The sequence below is a fragment of the Herpailurus yagouaroundi genome, unplaced genomic scaffold (genome assembly GCF_014898765.1).
Source record: "Herpailurus yagouaroundi ecotype Mexico unplaced genomic scaffold, PumYag 166, whole genome shotgun sequence".
Classification (NCBI taxonomy): domain Eukaryota; kingdom Metazoa; phylum Chordata; class Mammalia; order Carnivora; family Felidae; genus Herpailurus; species Herpailurus yagouaroundi.
The window spans coordinates 37,397,497-37,414,143 of NW_024412407.1; the positions used below are offsets into that span (position 1 = coordinate 37,397,497).

A 16,647-nucleotide genomic window follows, 5' to 3' on the forward strand; every position below is an offset into this window, starting at 1 on the left:
CTATGGCATCCTTTATATACCTATCTGCAGGTTTCCTCTATTAGGCAGTGAGCTGGTTCTTCTTTTTCTTCTTCTTCTTCTTCATATGAAGGGCACTATGCTTTTTAAATTAAATTTAATTAATTAATTAATTAATTTTAGAGAGAGATTGTTCTCGCACATGAGTGGGGGAGGGGTGGATGGAGAGAAAGAGACGTGGAATCCAGGGAGAAAGAATCCCAAGGAGGCTCCACTCTCTCAGCACGGAGCCCCATGTGGGGCTCAATCCCACAGCCCAGGGATCATGCCCTGAGCCAAAATCGAGAGCAGATGCTCAACGAGTTGAGCCACTCAGGTGCCCCAGGCAATGAGCTTCTTCACATTAATCCTCTATCCTTGTATCCCCAGCTCCTGCCAGTTGAAAAGTTGCACATTTGATAAATGCTTAGTGAATGAGCAAACACATGAATAAATGAATGCATGTATGAATTTGCATTTCGTTTTTCTTATATTTGACCTGAAACAAAGATCTATCTATTGTGTTGCGTTGTCATTTTCTTAAGAGTCATCAAGAAACAGAAACTAAAGGTACAAATGGGAACTCAACACAGCATAGTTTTCATTCCCTGCCTTTGACTATCTGATTGGACTATTCAAGCTCAACCTGTTAAAACTCAGTAAGTGCCTATCCCACATGATTTGACTCATACATCCTCTTTTGTCCGCAGGCAGTTGTCTTAAGAAAAGAGGAAGGAGCTCTCAAATGCTGTGTCAATTCAGGGACTCAGTAGAACAATGGAATACCGTTCTGAGGTAGAAAATTTGGATGAAGATGGTTATACTCGTTTAGACTTCGGCTCTCAAGGCGTCACTGGGAGACATGCGGTCTTAGAGAAAGGTATTTTTTCTTTCTGCCTTCAACATTCTTGTTGTCATCAACTAAAACACTTACGTGGGGAAAATTTGAAAGATTTGTGATTTGTAGGAGGAAAACCTTTTAAAAGGTTCTCAGACATCACTGAGGATATTTGAAAGTGTACTAAGCCTTTCCTCATGGCAAATATTAGGTGACTAATTATTAGTATTTAAAATAATTATTATGATGACAGAAAATACCTACAATTTCTCCGTTCTGTAGAAATAGACACTTCGGCACTAAGGAACTGTACATAAGTGTGATGAATGCAAAGATGAAGAAATTTTAGTGGGAGTGTCTTGTTGCTTGATTGGCAGAAAGGCGTAAATTGTAGAATGGAGGTCATGGAAACTTCGAGAAGTATATGTCAACAACATCAGAATATTGAAGATAAGAAAGAGAAGAATAAAAAGATGGAAGATAGACAAGAAAAAAATCCAAATATGTGATTTAGTGGTAAAGGCAAGTTGGAAGTCATAGGGTTTGGAATCATGAATCTGATGTGGTTTTTTGTGACAAGAAATTGATGTGGATTTTTTTTTTATCAAAAGTGGGGGGTCTTTGTATACTAGCGTTAGAAAATGCGTGTTAGATGAAAATGTGTGTTAGATGAAAATGTGTGTTAGATGAAAAGATCCTATGAACAGGATATGAGTGTTAGACGTAATATAAAAAGAGTGAAAATGGTGAAAGACATTGAAAAAATCTCTCTCTTCACAGAATGAACCATTTAGTGTCCTCTATGGTTCTCCTATTATACAATTCTCTGAAACACTTAGACTGCTTATTCTCAGTCAAAGGCAGAGCTATAGTCTTTGTTGCAGTGCATTAACATAAAATAAGTTTCCTGTTATCAAGAGACGATTTTTGTCACAAGTTTTGACATGAGCATTTGCACTCCTCTGCTTTCTGGTCATTCACCTTGCTCATTTGCCCTTTACCACTTATGCAATTCTTTTCTTGCTCAACTGGTTTAAGAGGAGTGGCAAACTGGGTGATGTAAGAGGTAGGGAGTCAGGTACAAGTTTCTACGTATTTGTTGACAAACAGTGAGTTATGTATAATGACCTAGTAATCTCTGGACGAGATGCTTTTATGTGCTAGCCCATTTAGTTCCCACCATGATCCTCTGAGGTATTATTACCCAATTTTTCACAAAGAGAAATGAATAAGCAGAGGCAGTAATTCACCCAAGGTTATTCAATGAATAACTGAAAAGAGAAGGTTGCCCTAAGGGACCCATGCTATTTCCCCACATTAAGCTGTTTTTTATAAAAATGAGTGGGATTTCAAGGGCGTCTGGCGGGGGCTCAGTCGGTTAAGCGTCCAACTTTGGCTCAGGTGAAGATCTCGCCGTTGGTGGGTTCGAGCCCCGCGTCCAGCTCTGTGCTGACAGCTCAGAGCCTGGAGCCTGCTTCGGATTCTGTGTCTCCCCCTCTCTCTGACCCTCCCCTGCTCATGCTCTGTCTCTCTCTCTCTCTCTCTCAAAAATAAATAAACATTAAAAAAACTTAAAAGAAAATGAGTGGGATTTCAAAAATCCCGATAGTGTCAGGACCTATAGACGTCAATGTGAAACTAAAATTAGGAGTGTACAGATGTCAGGGCATGTGCTGAAATTACAGTGCTGGCATCTGAAGAGGTATGATAAAGGAGAGAGAAAATTCAGATAATCCTAGATGCCTAGATTATTTGCGTATAATGGTTCACATCAGAATGTGCCAGATTTTGATGAACTGTAGAACTGAAGTGCTGTGTGATTCACCCTACTTCTTCATTTAATTTCTGTTCCTTCTGGCTTCCTAGGAACTTGTGCTACGTCTCCTTATTGGCGTCCCATTGCCGTGACCTTGGGAATCCTATGCTTGGTAATACTGGTGACAGCTGTGGTCCTGGGTACCACGGGTAAGGATTTGGGGGGGGGGGACGGGGGGGAGAAATTAACAACAACGACGACAACAACAACAGACATTTGATAAGCATGTATACTGTGCCAGACACACTTTTAAGAGCTTGACATGCATAATCTAATGTAATCTGTATATTACCACGTGCTGTCTCTCTCTCAAAAATAAATAAACATTAAAGAATTTTTAAAGGGGCGCCTGGGTGGCGCAGTCGGTTAAGCGTCCGACTTCAGCCAGGTCACGATCTCGCGGTCTGCGAGTTCGAGCCCCGCGTCGGGCTCTGGGCTGATGGCTCGGAGCCTGGAGCCTGTTTCTGATTCTGTGTCTCCCTCTCTCTCTGCCCCTCCCCCGTTCATGCTCTGTCTCTCTCTATCCCAAAAATAAATAAACGTTGGAAAAAAAATTTTTTTAAAAAAATTTTAAAAAGAGACTATAACTATTTTTATGAATCTTATGATTTAAGGAAATTGTTTTGTACCTGATCTTTAATCTAAGTTCCCTTGAATAATATCAGGAATTACCTGAGGCACTTACCAAACAGACATTCTGTGATGGGTGAATGAGTTCTTTTAGATTTTATATCTCACAAATTCTATTGTCAATAACGTATTATTGTGCCTTTGGGGTTTTTTCAAGGAGCTCTCATTTTTAAATAACAGAAAAAGGATAGATTAATTACTATGTCAAATCTGTCATGCTCCAATTGACTCTATTTCATTTGCCTCTTGCTTTCTCTTCCATACTTGTTTGATTTTTTTTCTCGTTTTTACTACGCCTTCATGGAAGTTATTTTTTTTCTTTCCATCTATTTAATCTATCTATCATCTATTTTATTATCTATCATCTATTTATTTATCTATCATCTATCATCACTATCTATCTATTATCTATTATCTATCTATCTTGATCTCTCAATCAGCAATGTGTTCTCTATTTATCATGAATCAAGAATATATCCCTTTGTGTTCCAACAAAAATATGGGTTTGGGAATCATAATTGCAAATATAGTAGAATGACTTTTTTTTTTTCTGTCACTATAATTGTTGTTGGTATATGAAGCTATTTGGAGACCCAATTCAGAGAGCAACCCATTGAAGAATGACAACTTTCCATCAAGGAATAGAGAGAACTACAGTCAACCCACACAATCATCTTTAGAAGACAGTGTGGCTCCTACCAAGGCTCTCACAACCACAGGCAAGGGCAGAGTTAAAAGATGAGTGGAATCCTTAATCCAGAAAGGTCAATTATTGGTGCTAAGACCTGGAGTAGGGTGGGTATAGAGAGCACTTTTACATGCAGGGATTGTGCATTCAGGGAAAGCACATATCAGTATTATCTCACAATAGTATGCCCCTATCATATATATAATAAAGTGATATAAATATCCCATGCTTTTGGCCAGACATTGCTAAGTTGGATTTTTTTTGAAATCAGTAACTAATTGATCACTTTCTATGTATTTCGATCTATAGATGATGGTATAACTTGATGCAAAGGAAAGAAATGTGTTCTCTCCTCTTTCAGAATGGACATTTAAAAATTTTTTTTTAACTTTTTTTTAATGTTTATTTATTTTTGAGACAGAGAGAGACAGAGCATGAACGGGGGAGGGTCAGAGAGAGAGGGAGACACAGAATCGGAAACAGGCTCCAGGCTCTGAGCCGTCAGCCCAGAGCCCGACGCGGGGCTCGAACTCACAGACCGCGAGATCGTGACCTGAGCCGAAGTCGGCCGCTTAACCGACTGCACCACCCCGGCGCCCCCAGAATTGACATTTTAAAGGAATGTCTCATTAGAATAGGAAACAGGATGTCAGGAAGAAAGGCAGAGAAAAAGGAAAGAAAGGAAAATGTGCTAAGAATGAAGAGGCTAAATTGAGCACATGCCAAAAAGATAGACCTGATAGATATGTTCTTGAAAACTCCGGTTATATTTGTTTTTCTTTAATCATACAATTTCATTAATTTTATTACAGTTTGATATGCACTTTACCCTTATTTCTAATTGCATCATAATTGACTGTGACAATATTTTGACTTCAGTTTTCCATTTCTGGACCCATATCTTCTCACTATTTGCATCACGTAGCTAATGATACAAAACAGAGATATTCTATAATATGAATCATTGCTTTTATACTTTTCTGCTTTGGAAAGCTGTATTGTTAATTGGATCTCACACCTCTAAAAGAAGTTAACGTGAAATTACTGTATATCTCAAAGATTGATTTAAGTTGATTTGTTTTAAGAATTATCATGAAGAAAGGGGGGTCTGGACTGAATTTGAAAGAATAGAATACAAATCAGAAGGGAAAAGAGGACTGACTGTTTAAAACACTGTTTATAATTATTCAATTTATATTTAAAGTTTAAATGAATGGAGGATTTTATTACGGTCTCTTATCTAAAAATTGTATCCCTATTGAGGTGATTGGGTGGCTCAGTTAAGCATCCAACTCTTGATCTCAACTCAGGTCATGATCTCACGGTTTATAAGATAGAACCTCTCATCAGGCCCTGTGCTGACAGTGCGGAGCCTGCTTGGGATTCTCTCTCTCTCGCTCTCTCTCTCTGCCTCTCTGTCTCTGTCTTTCAAAATAAATAAACAAACTTGCAAAACTCATAGCCCTATAGTTTGAACTGAAAATGAAATATATCACTGGCAATTCATTGATTATTAAGCGTCCACGGGATGAATGGTCGCTTGCACTGAAAGAGTAAATTGGTATGATATGAATGTCATTGTATTTACTTTTTATTTCCAGGAGTTTTTTCCAACTCTTGTCCTCCTAACTGGATCATACATGAGAACAACTGCTATCTATTTAGGACATCATTAGCTTCCTGGAATAGCAGTAAAAAACAATGCTCTCAACTGCACTCTAATCTCCTGAAGATAGACAGTGAAAAAGAACTGGTAAGTGTAGACTTCAGTTGTAATTATCTGTGGTCTCTACTGAGCAGAAAAATAAAGGTAGATTCCAGATAATGATAATTTTCCCTAAAAGAAAGTCACTTTTCATATCCTCCATAATTATAATAATAGCATGTATTAAATGGGTAAAATATATAGTATGTTTATTTATTATTTTATACATATATATATATAGAGAGAGAGAGAGAGAACAAGCATGGGACAGGGACAGAGGGAGAGAGAAAATCTTTAAAAAAAATTTTTTTTAATGTTTATTTATTTTTGAGAGAGAGTCAGAGCATGAGCAGGGGAGGGGAAGAGAGAGAGGGAGACACAGAATCAGAAGCAGGCTCCAGGCTCTGAGCTGTCAGCACAGAGCCCGACATGGGGTTCCAACCCACGAACCGTGTGATCACGACCCGAGCTGAAGTCGGACGCTCAAACAACTGAGCCACCCACGTGCCCCGAGAGAGAAAATCTTAAACAGACTCCATGCTCAGCCCAACACGGGCTCGATCCCACAACCCTGGGATCATGACCGGAGACAAAATCAAGAGGCAGACAGACAACCAACTGAGCCACCCAAGAGCTCCTATGTGCTTTTTAAAATTAATTAATTCTAAAAGTAAATACGTTTCACTTTAAAACAAATCTGTTCAGGGGCGCCTGGGTGGCGCAGTCGGTTAAGCGTCCGACTTCAGCCAGGTCACGATCTCGCACTCCGTGAGTTCGAGCCCCGCGTCAGGCTCTGGGCTGATGGCTCAGAGCCTGGAGCCTGTTTCCGATTCTGTGTCTCCCTCTCTCTCTGCCCCTCCCTCGTTCATGCTCTGTCTCTCTCTGTCCCAAAAATAAATAAACGTTGAAAAAAAAAATAAAAAAAAAAAAAAAAAACAAATCTGTTCAAACACACTCCAAGTTTGCCTGAGTGTAATAATCAGACCACTCCTCATTTTTTGTGGGTTTGGGTTTCAATTCTTCAAGTTGGTGGAGTAAAATAGAAAATGCCCTCCCTTGTCAGCATTATTATCAAGGAAAAATAGCAGTAATAATAATACACATTTATAAATCATTTACTCCTTGAAATATCCTGGGAAAGGCAAAGAGGTTTAAAAAGTAACCTTGCAAGTTCAATGCTTACATAGTTTGTAAGAAGAAAGTAACAACTCAACAGCTGCTAAGAGCTAAATATCTCCTATTGGCAATAGATGACATAGGAATTCAGAGACATGCCAGTGTAGGTAAAGTTTTACAGAAAAAGTGGGACTTAAAATGCATCATGAATGAAGGGTAGGACTCAGTTGGGCTATGAGTAGGAATTAACAGTCAGGAAACACTCCATACATCTAAACAATCCAGAACTTCTACCTTTGCTTTCGCTTCCTCTCAATTTTTGTGTCTCTGTCCCACATCACCTAACGGTTGTAGTTCACATGAAAATTAATGGAAGTAGATTATGGCAAGGAAGGAGAAGGACACTGGAAGTTGGTCGGGCTCATAGATGTTTCTCTCATTTGTCAACAATTCAAATGTCGTCATTAAAACTCAAATATCTGGGGCGCCTGGGTGGCTCAGTCGGTTGGACGTCCGACTTCGGCTCAGGTCATGATCTCACGGTCCTTGAGTTCGAGCCCCGCGTTGGGCTCTGTGCTGACAGCTCAGAGCCTGGAGCCTGTTGCAGATTCTGTGTCTCCCTCTCTCTGACCCTCCCCCGTTCATGCTCTGTCTCTCTCTGTCTCAAAAATAAATAAACGTTAAAAAAAATTAAAAAAAAAACACCTCAAATTACTTATTCATAAAACACACCGTGGAACTAAATTATTTTTATAGGTTTTTTTTTTAAATCTAACTCTGCAGAGCATTTCTTGACAAAAATCATATCAGTTCATATAGTCAATCTGAGGAGAAGATAGTGGCTTGTCATCCATGAAAATTGCAGAAGGGTTCTGTCATCTTTGGATTTTGTTGGGCAAGTTGGAAGGAGGCTGTACGATTTTGACGTTACGGATCTGTTCTTCATTGGAAAATTAAACAATAACGACTCTGAAGGAGTGAAATATGCTTCTGGAAACACCCAATGGCATTCAATGGTTGGCACTTTTCTCTAGGTTGATGCCAGCCTGTGCATGCATTCTTTATCAAAGCGATTCAATCTGCTGTCTCTATTTCAATGTCTGTAACAGTTTTTCCCCATCTATTTTGTCTATCATCTCTGTCTATTCATTCTCTCTACCACTCTTGGACATGCGTTTGTGTTTATGTTTTCCTACAGGAATTCATAATGAAGCAAGCGTCTTCTCAACCCGATAATTCCTTTTGGATAGGGCTTTCTCGCCGTCAAACTGAAGGACCGTGGCTCTGGGAGGACGGCTCGAGATTCTCTTCTGACTTGTAAGTAACTGGAAAGACAAAGCTTCATGCCCTTTCTCAGAAAGCTAAGAGCATGCCAACCAGTTAAGAATCTGATTTGTGGGCCATTGATAAGAAAGAGAGGCAGAAAGAAAAATGATAGCGAGAGACAACCAGTGAATCAGGAAAAAGAAAAAAGAAAGAAAAGAAGACGGTAGAGGAGGACTTTACAGTCAAAAAGAGTTGAGTGGTCATCTAGTGTTACTAACACAAACGTGCCTCAGCTTTCTTATGAGGAGGGCATTTGCACATGTCGGCAGCTGTCCAGTTAGGGGGAGCTGTCACTGTTAGTATAAAACTCTGGCTACGAGCATGGGCTTTGGAGTTGGCTCTCAGCTTGAGCCAACGCTTGGTCCGCTCACTGTGTGAAATTAGGTAAGTTGCTTAACCCACCTGAGCCCCTTTCTCCTCATCTATAAATGAGAATGAAAATAGTACCTACCTGGTGGGCTTTTAAGGTAAAGAAAGGAGATGAAAGTAACATCACTTAGCACAGTGTCCCGTGTCTAGTAAACACGTGTGCCGCCTGCTGTTATCCTTAATTGTAAAAGGATTTTACATTTTACAGCGTTCTTTGACACATAGTTTACACTTGCTTAGTTATAAGTTCTTCCTTGTTGTGTGTGTATCAGCCAGAATTCTTTAGAAAAAGATCTATGTAGATCACCTGTTGGTTCTGAAGAACCCTGACTGATACACGTGACATTGAGGAATAATTTATCCATGGAGATTTACTATCAGGAATCGGCTCATGTGATTAGGGAGACCGACAAGTCCCACAGTCTGACATCTGCAAGCAGGGGACCCAGGAGAGCCTGTGGTCATAAATTCCGTTCAGGTATGGAAGGCTGCTAACAAGGGGAGCTGATGGTATAAAACCTAGTACTTGGGTAGAGACGAGCTACCCTGAGATGTCTCAGTTCACACGGTGAGGCAAGAAAAGGCAAACTCTTCTTCAGTAGGCTTCTTTGTTCTATTTCAGCCCTCAGTGGATTGGATGATGCCCACCCGTATTGGGGTCTGCGATCTGCTTTCATGTATCCACGGATTCAAACGCTAATTTCACCCGGAACCACTTCCACAGATATAATTAGAAATAATGTTAATTTGGGTGTGGCCAGTCAAGTTAATGCAAAAAATTAACTATCACAAAGTGCTGAGGTCTTCTTCACTGTAATTGTCAGTTAGTTTCTTTGTCATATCTGAAGAATATGGAATTATATTTCCCTTTTCAGTTTCTATGATTAGTGTGTGTGTGTGTGTGTGTGTGTGTGAGTGTGTGTATAAGAGAGAGAGAGAGAGAGAGCGAGCCTGTTTGTTTTCCCATTATTTTCAGGTGTCTTTTCCAATTCAATTTCTCTTTTCAAAGAAAGAAATTTCGGCTTTGTTGATTCCTCTGTGCCTTTAAAAAAATTTCTTTTTAAAATTTTTTTTTTAATTTTTTTTTTAATGTTTATTTATTTTTGACACAGACAGAGACAGAGCATGAACGGGGGAGGGTCAGAGAGAGGGAGACACAGAATCTGAAGCAGGCTCCAGGCTCTGAGCTGTCAGCACAGAGCCCGACACAGGGCTCAAACCCACAAACCACGAGATCATGACCTGAGCCAAAGTCGACCGCTTAACCGACTGAGCCACCCAGGCGCCCCTAAAAAAAATTTCTTTTATTAATTTCAGTTCTCATCTTTACCACTTCTTTCCATTCAGTTTCTTTGTGTTGAATTTCTCTTCTGTCTCTAATTTCTCATATGAATGCTTGACTTATGACATTCCTCTTTCTTTTTCTCAAATATGTGCATTTAAGGCTATAATTTAATGTATTTTATTGTCATTTAGTTCAAATACTTTCTAATTTCCACGCCGAGTCCATAGGTCTGTAGGTCCGTAGACTTAGAAATGCATTTCTTAATTTATAAATACCTGTGTGTTTCTTTTTTTTTTAAATTTTTTTTTCAACGTTTATTTATTTTTTGGGGGACAGAGAGAGGTAGAGCATGAATGGGGGAGGGGAAGAGAGAGAGAGAGGGAGACACAGAATCGGAAACAGTCTCCAGGCTCTGAGCCATCAGCCCAGAGCCTGACGCGGGGCTCGAATTCCCGGACCGCGAGATCGTGACCTGGCTGAAGTCGGACGCTTAACGACTACGCCACCCAGGCGCCCCTACCTGTGTGTTTCTATAATTATCCCTTTGCTTTGGGTTGCAGCTTAATTCCATTATGGTCAGAGAACATACTCTGTGTGATTGCAATTCTCAGGTTTTTATCTTTTATCTTCTTTCCCTACGGAGAGAAGTATATTAAAGTCTCCCATTGTGATTCTACTTACCATTCTGTAACCATTTTAGTTGATGCGCCGAAGCTGTATTATTAGGCACATTTAAATTTAGAATTTTTATACTGTACAAGTGTATGGTCCATCCTATGAATTTTTTCTTTTCTTTCTCTCCTCTTTTTGAATTGTTTAATATTATTATTACTCCATTTTTCTTTGATTTTTTAAAAATGTTTATTTGTTTTTGAGAGAGCGAGCGAGAGAGAGAGAGAGAGAGACCATGAGCAGGGGAGGTCAGTGAGAGGAGGGGGCCAGAGGATCCAAAACAGCTCTGTGCTGACACAAGCAAGCCCGATGTAGGGTTCAGACTCATGCACGGTGAGATCATGACCATGGATCCAAAGTCAGGGCCTAAGTCAGAGGCTCAACCACTAAGCCAGCCAGGCATACCCTACCCCATTTTTTCTTATAATAATTTAGAATTTACTCTGTCACTAATTTTTTAGTAGTTGTTCTAAAGATTACAACAAATATCCTTCACTCATCAAAGTCTGATATTAATTGTTTGGTTTATTTTAAATGTTTGTGTGTGTGTGTGTGTGTGAGAGAGAGAGAGAGAGAGAGAGAGAGAGAGAGATTGAGAGTAAGCAGGGGTGAGGGGCAGAGAGAAAGAGAGAATTACAAGCAGGTTCCATGCCATCAGCACAGACCCTGACACGGGGCTCTATCCCATGACCCTGAGATCATGACCCGAGCCAAAATCAAGAGTCAGAAGCTCAACCGACTTGAGCCACCCAGGTGCCCCAAATCTTAATTGTTTTTTAATGTTATTCCCTGGCTATATAAAAAATATTAGAATATTACTTTACTCTGTGTACTCTCTCCTCAATTTACATGCTATTATTTTTGTGGAGTTTATTTAATGCTCTCACATCTTTTTCCACATTTTAATATCTCAGCAATTGGCACCTGTCTTACAAATGCTGTCCTTTTATAATCACTGTAGGTCTCAGCTGAAGTTAAAGTCTGTCAAGGATTAGCATTTGTTTCTGCCAGTCAGAGAGAGGCACCACAAACGTGAGATTACTCAAACACTCTACTTGGTTTTTCGTTTTGTTTTGTTCTGTTTTGTTTTTTTAAACTACACTGGTATTACGGATTCAGATAGAACTATGTAAGTGCCAGTTACTTCTGGGGCAACTTCTTGGGGAATATAATTTTTTCTTCCCATCTTCCACCTGGTGGCGAGACTGAGACATGCACTTCTGACAGTCTTCTGTGCAGTATTTTAATTTTCATAGACTTATGCACCGAATGAGTCCTTTGTTTTCCAGTTTCTGCAGGGTTTTCTATTAAATTCCCATAAATAAATAAAATGGATTTATTTCACAGTATTAGGTCAATACATGGCCTATCAACAATTGATGACCCTCTTGGATTCAATAAAAAAATATAGCCTTAACAAACAGTAGATTTATATAGTTATCTCCTCTAGATTTTTCCACATATTTATGGTTTGTAATGCTTTTTATTTTCTTCTGCCTCTCCTACCAACCATTTTTCTTACCCTGAAGAATACTCCCTGATTCCTTTTAGAGTGGAAATTTGAGAGTTTAATTCTCCGTGTTTGTCTAAACCCGTTTCTATTTCAATTTTTCCAAAAAATATTTTCTTTAAGCATAACATTGAAAATTTGTTGTTTGTTTCTCTTGGCCATTCAAAGATATTGCCATGCTTTTCTATTTTTTTTTTTTTTGGTTTGGTGTTTTGAAAGGTCATCTAGTTGAAGGTTAACGTATGTTTAAAATTTTTTTTTTCTCTTTTTTTTCAACGTTTATTTTTTTCTTTTTGGGACAGAGAGAGACAGAGCATGAACGGGGGAGGGGCAGAGAGAGAGGGAGACACAGAATCGGAAACAGGCTCCAGGCTCTGAGCTGTCAGCCCAGAGCCCGACGCGGGGCTCGAACTCACGGACCGTGAGATCGTGACCTGGCTGAAGTCGGACGCTTAGACGCAGGGCTCGAACTCACGGACCGCGAGATCGTGACCTGGCTGAAGTCGGACGCTTAACCGACTGCGCCACCCAGGCGTCCCGGTTAAGGTATGTTTAATATCTGATGTCTTCTCAGCTTTGGAAAATTCTCAGCCATACTTGCTTGAAATGTTGCTTCTTCCCTTTCTCTGGGATTCCAGTTATATACATTATAGACCCATTCTCAATATTCTGTATGTCTTCTCTGCTTCTTCCTGGATCTTTCAGCCTTTTTTTTAAATTTTTTTTTAAATTTTTTTTTTTAACGTTTATTTATTTTTGAGACAGAGGGAGACAGAGCATGAATGGGGGAGGGTCAGAGAGAGGGAGACACAGAATCTGAAACAGGCTCCAGGCTCTGAGTGGTCAGCACAGAGCCCGACGCGGGGCTCGAACTCACGGAGTGTGAGATCGTGACCTGAGCCGAAGTCGGCCGCTTAACCGACTGAGCCACCCAGGCGCCCCTCAGCCTTTTTTTTTTCTTTAGATATTTATTTCTCATGTATCTTTGAGTTCACTAGTTTTTTTTTCCCCCCATCTATGGCTAATCTGGTGTTAAAAACCTCCATTAGTTTTTTAATTTTGTGTCGTGAATTTCTCAGTTCTATGATTTCAGTTTGGCTCTTTCTCAAATCTAGTCTGTCACTATTTATAATTCCTGGCTTTCTTCCACGAGGCCTAAATCAAGGCTGTTTCCTGCTTTAGCCTAGTCATTTCTACAAAAGAATTCTCTCAATCCTCCAGCCTCAGGGCCAAGAAGAGATAGATACACAAGATGAAGAGTACCAGTCTGTAGCTGTTGTGGTGAGGCTCAGTGATGCCCTTCAAGCTTGACTGATAAACGCCGCCCTTTCAGGAGAACCCTTCTATTTCAGCAAAGGGAACAGGGCCATACACCGACTTACCATGATAATTCTCATAATTGTCTATCATGGTATTGTAATACAACTCTGTCTTCAGAAAGAATTAAAATATATAATGCGGTTTTCCCTGCCTTTAAATGGGCTCGATATCTATGATTCTTCATTAGTGCTAGGTATTTCTCAATAATAGCTCCTCTGATTGGTCTGTTCACTAAATACACCCAAAGATAATTTCACTAGCCTGTTGTTTCATTTGATAAATATATTTCTAGGTGAGAGGTTGAAAGAGCAACAAAGAACTTTCTATGGAATACCGAGTGATGTTTCTTATTTGTCAGGAGCTTTATTTCATTTTATGTAACAGTGTTTTTCTTAAAAAATTTTTTTGAGTCATTTTTATGCGTTAATAATGAAGCCTATCCCGTTACCATTTGAAAACTAATGCAATCTAAATTCAAATTTCCTTTTGCAATAACATGGACACTTCAGAAACTCTTCACAAGATCCTTGCCGATTTCGTTCAGCGTTCTATAGACAGTAGACAGTGTTTCTTACGTTCTTTCTCATCACCTCTTTGTATTCTAACAGGTTTCAGATCAGAAGCACAGAAATTCAAGAAAACTCATCTCACGATTGCGTGTGGATTCACCTGTCAATAATTTATGACCAACTTTGTAGTTTGCCTTCATACAGTATTTGTGAGAAGAAGTTGTCAATACAATGACGAGGCTGTTGATGGAAAGAACAGAGAGAAGTATGCAACAGCCAAAAGGGCTAAAAACAAAACGGGAAAGAAAGATACCGGAGGTCAGAATAAATGCTAAAAATAATCAAGAGAGCTTAGCCAACTTCAGTCTTAGCTGAGAAACGGTATGGAGAGGCTGTGATGCTGTACTTTTCAACTGTTTTGGCAGACCAGCCTTACGTTCTAGTTAACAGAGCCCTACAGGTGGAGTAGGGACAAGCTGAACTTCTAGCTCCATTCTACCATTGACTTAGTATTAACCTGGAGTTAACCACATATCCGTGGTGTTTCAAAAGGCTCTTTATTTCTGGGCCGACCAGACTCATTTTTTTTTGGTCCTTAAAATGTGCCCCTGGAGTACATGTGGTGTGTTCCCATGATGCTTCCCTCCACTTCTAGCAGTTTACCAGACACAGGTGGAAGGCAAAATGTATTTCTGAACAGCTGAATGAAGAAATGAGAAAGAACGTCTTCACTACAATCAGAGCTATTCCATCATCTTGTTCATCAATATGGTCACGGTTATGATCAAAAGCATCATGAGGGGCACCTGGGTGGATCAGTCGGTTGAGCGCCCAGCTGCAGCTCAGGTCATGATCTGACAGTTGGTGGGTTCAAGCTCCATGTCAGGCTTTGTGCTGACAGCTCAGAGCCTAAAGCCTGCTTCGGATCCTGTGTCTCCCTTTCTATCGGCGCCTCTCCTACTTGCGCTATGTCTCTCTCTCTCTCTCTCTCTCTCTCTCTCTCTCAAAAATAAATAAACATTAAAAAAAAATCCTTTAAAAAATTTTTCCTGTCCCTGGGGCACGTGGGTGGCTCAGTCGGTTAAGCATCGGACTTCCGCTCAGGTCATGATCTCACAGCTCATGAGTTCGAGCCCCACATTGGGCTCTGTGCTGACAGCTCAGAGCCTGGAGCCTGCTTTGAATTCTGTGTCTCCTTCTCTTTCTGCTCCTCCCCCACTTGTGCTCTGTCTCCTCTCTCAAAAGTAAATAAAAATGTAACAAAAAAAATTGTTTAAAAAAAGCATGAAAAAGCAGCAACTCAATCTTATTTATTTATTTTTTCATATAAATAGCTCAGAGAGTACGTCTGCCACATTTCTGACTAATAAGATTTTGTATAATGTGAAGTTGTATGGGAACTGCTCTTACAAGAAAGCTTTCTCCTTTTTAAATACTATCAATCAAAAAGGATCTGGTAATGAATATAGAAAAAAACAATCCCATTGCTGTGGTGTTAACATTCTGGAAGGCAAAACGTGTCGTACAATTTTTGATGATTAACATTTGGAAGTTTTTAGCACTTCTCAATAATGCCTGTAAAAAGGTATTATTGGAACATGTTTCCTCATATGAGGATTTGTCTCTTTTTTTTTTTCTCTTACATTTTCCTGTTGGTGCTATTTTTACTCCCAAAAGGGTCTTCCTTTTATTAACGGAGAGGGAGTTACAACCTTCCCGTGGTTATTAACAAGTGAACAGAAATCATGCCAAGTTACTGGATTTTTCACTTTAAAATGTGTAATTGTATGCTATGTGAATCACTGTAATCAAAAATGTTAAAGAAACTTCTGGCCTCCAAATGCTGTGTGTAATAAACACTATCGCAATACGCCCTCTCCCCATTGGAAGATGATAATGATTCTGGCACTGGGGAGAAGGTAGTAGAGTCATTTTAGACTGAAGAATAAATTTGGGTTCTCAAGTATTTAAAAATCTAAGAGAAGACGCTAGAGATTTTTGGTGAAATTTCCTCATGCCTTTTATTTTATTTTATTTTTAATTTTTTTTCAATACTTATTTTTGAGACAGAGACAGAGTGTGAACAGGGGAGGGGCAGAGAGAGAGGGAGACACAGAATCCAAAGCAGGCTCCAGGCTCTGAGCCATCAGCACAGAGCCCGACGCGGGGTTCGAACCCACCAACCGCGAGATCATGACCTGAGCCGTCCCTCCTCGTGCCCTTTAATAGGCAAGCTTGTGTATTGTCACACATACCAAAAGAAATGTGGCAAGGGCAAAGTTAATTCAGGTTAAGAGTTAAATTAAGGCAGAAGGTGAGATTTTGAAGATTTTTGTATTTTAGTTTTGCTTTTGGCTTGATCCGAGCCTACTGAGTCCCAAGGACAGAGTGAATGATTTGAGGAAATCATAATCATCAAGAAAAATAATTCTGGGTGCTGAATGTCCAGCTGTACTTACAACAGACAGGTTAGGCAATGATAAGCTGTGATTTAAAGATAAAAGTGTGACTGTGACACAACTTTGGCATACAGTAAGATAGCTCTAGGCTTTCCAAAGCATACTATACCTGACTCATCAATACATGGTTATACCACAGTTTATGTGGACACGGACGTTGGAATGAACAGAAAACATGAACCTGTTGCAAGAGACAGAAAAGGGAGGATGGCTGCTAACTGAACTTAGTTCCAAAGGGTAAATTCAAGGTGGGTAATGATCATACTAGAGGAAACACTTTCCTGTTCGACGACCACCATCTTCTCTGGCCTGAGGCACTGCAGTAATTTTCGGAGTAATCTCCCAGTGTCCACCCTTGCCCTTCTAAGGTCTTTTGCCAACATGGCAGAGTGATTCTTCTAAACTGA

General features: G+C 39.8%; 1 protein-coding gene across 4 annotated transcripts; it reads left to right on the forward strand.

Annotated features, from left to right (window-relative positions):
* The first annotated feature begins 698 nt into the window (after nucleotides 1–698).
* On the forward strand, nucleotides 699–14,067 carry CLEC7A (C-type lectin domain containing 7A). Of its 4 annotated transcripts, XM_040488952.1 has the most exons (6): nucleotides 699–877; nucleotides 2,702–2,800; nucleotides 3,863–4,000; nucleotides 5,571–5,722; nucleotides 7,989–8,107; nucleotides 13,881–14,067. In XM_040488952.1, the coding sequence occupies exons 1-6, from the start codon at nucleotides 775–777 to the stop codon at nucleotides 14,014–14,016; spliced, it is 747 nt and encodes a 248-aa protein (XP_040344886.1). In that variant the 5' UTR covers nucleotides 699–774; the 3' UTR covers nucleotides 14,017–14,067. The 4 variants fall into 4 exon arrangements, with proteins under 4 accessions (XP_040344886.1, XP_040344888.1, XP_040344887.1 ...); XM_040488954.1 differs by lacking the exon at nucleotides 7,989–8,107; XM_040488953.1 differs by lacking the exon at nucleotides 3,863–4,000.
* The last annotated feature ends 2,580 nt before the right edge of the window (nucleotides 14,068–16,647 follow it).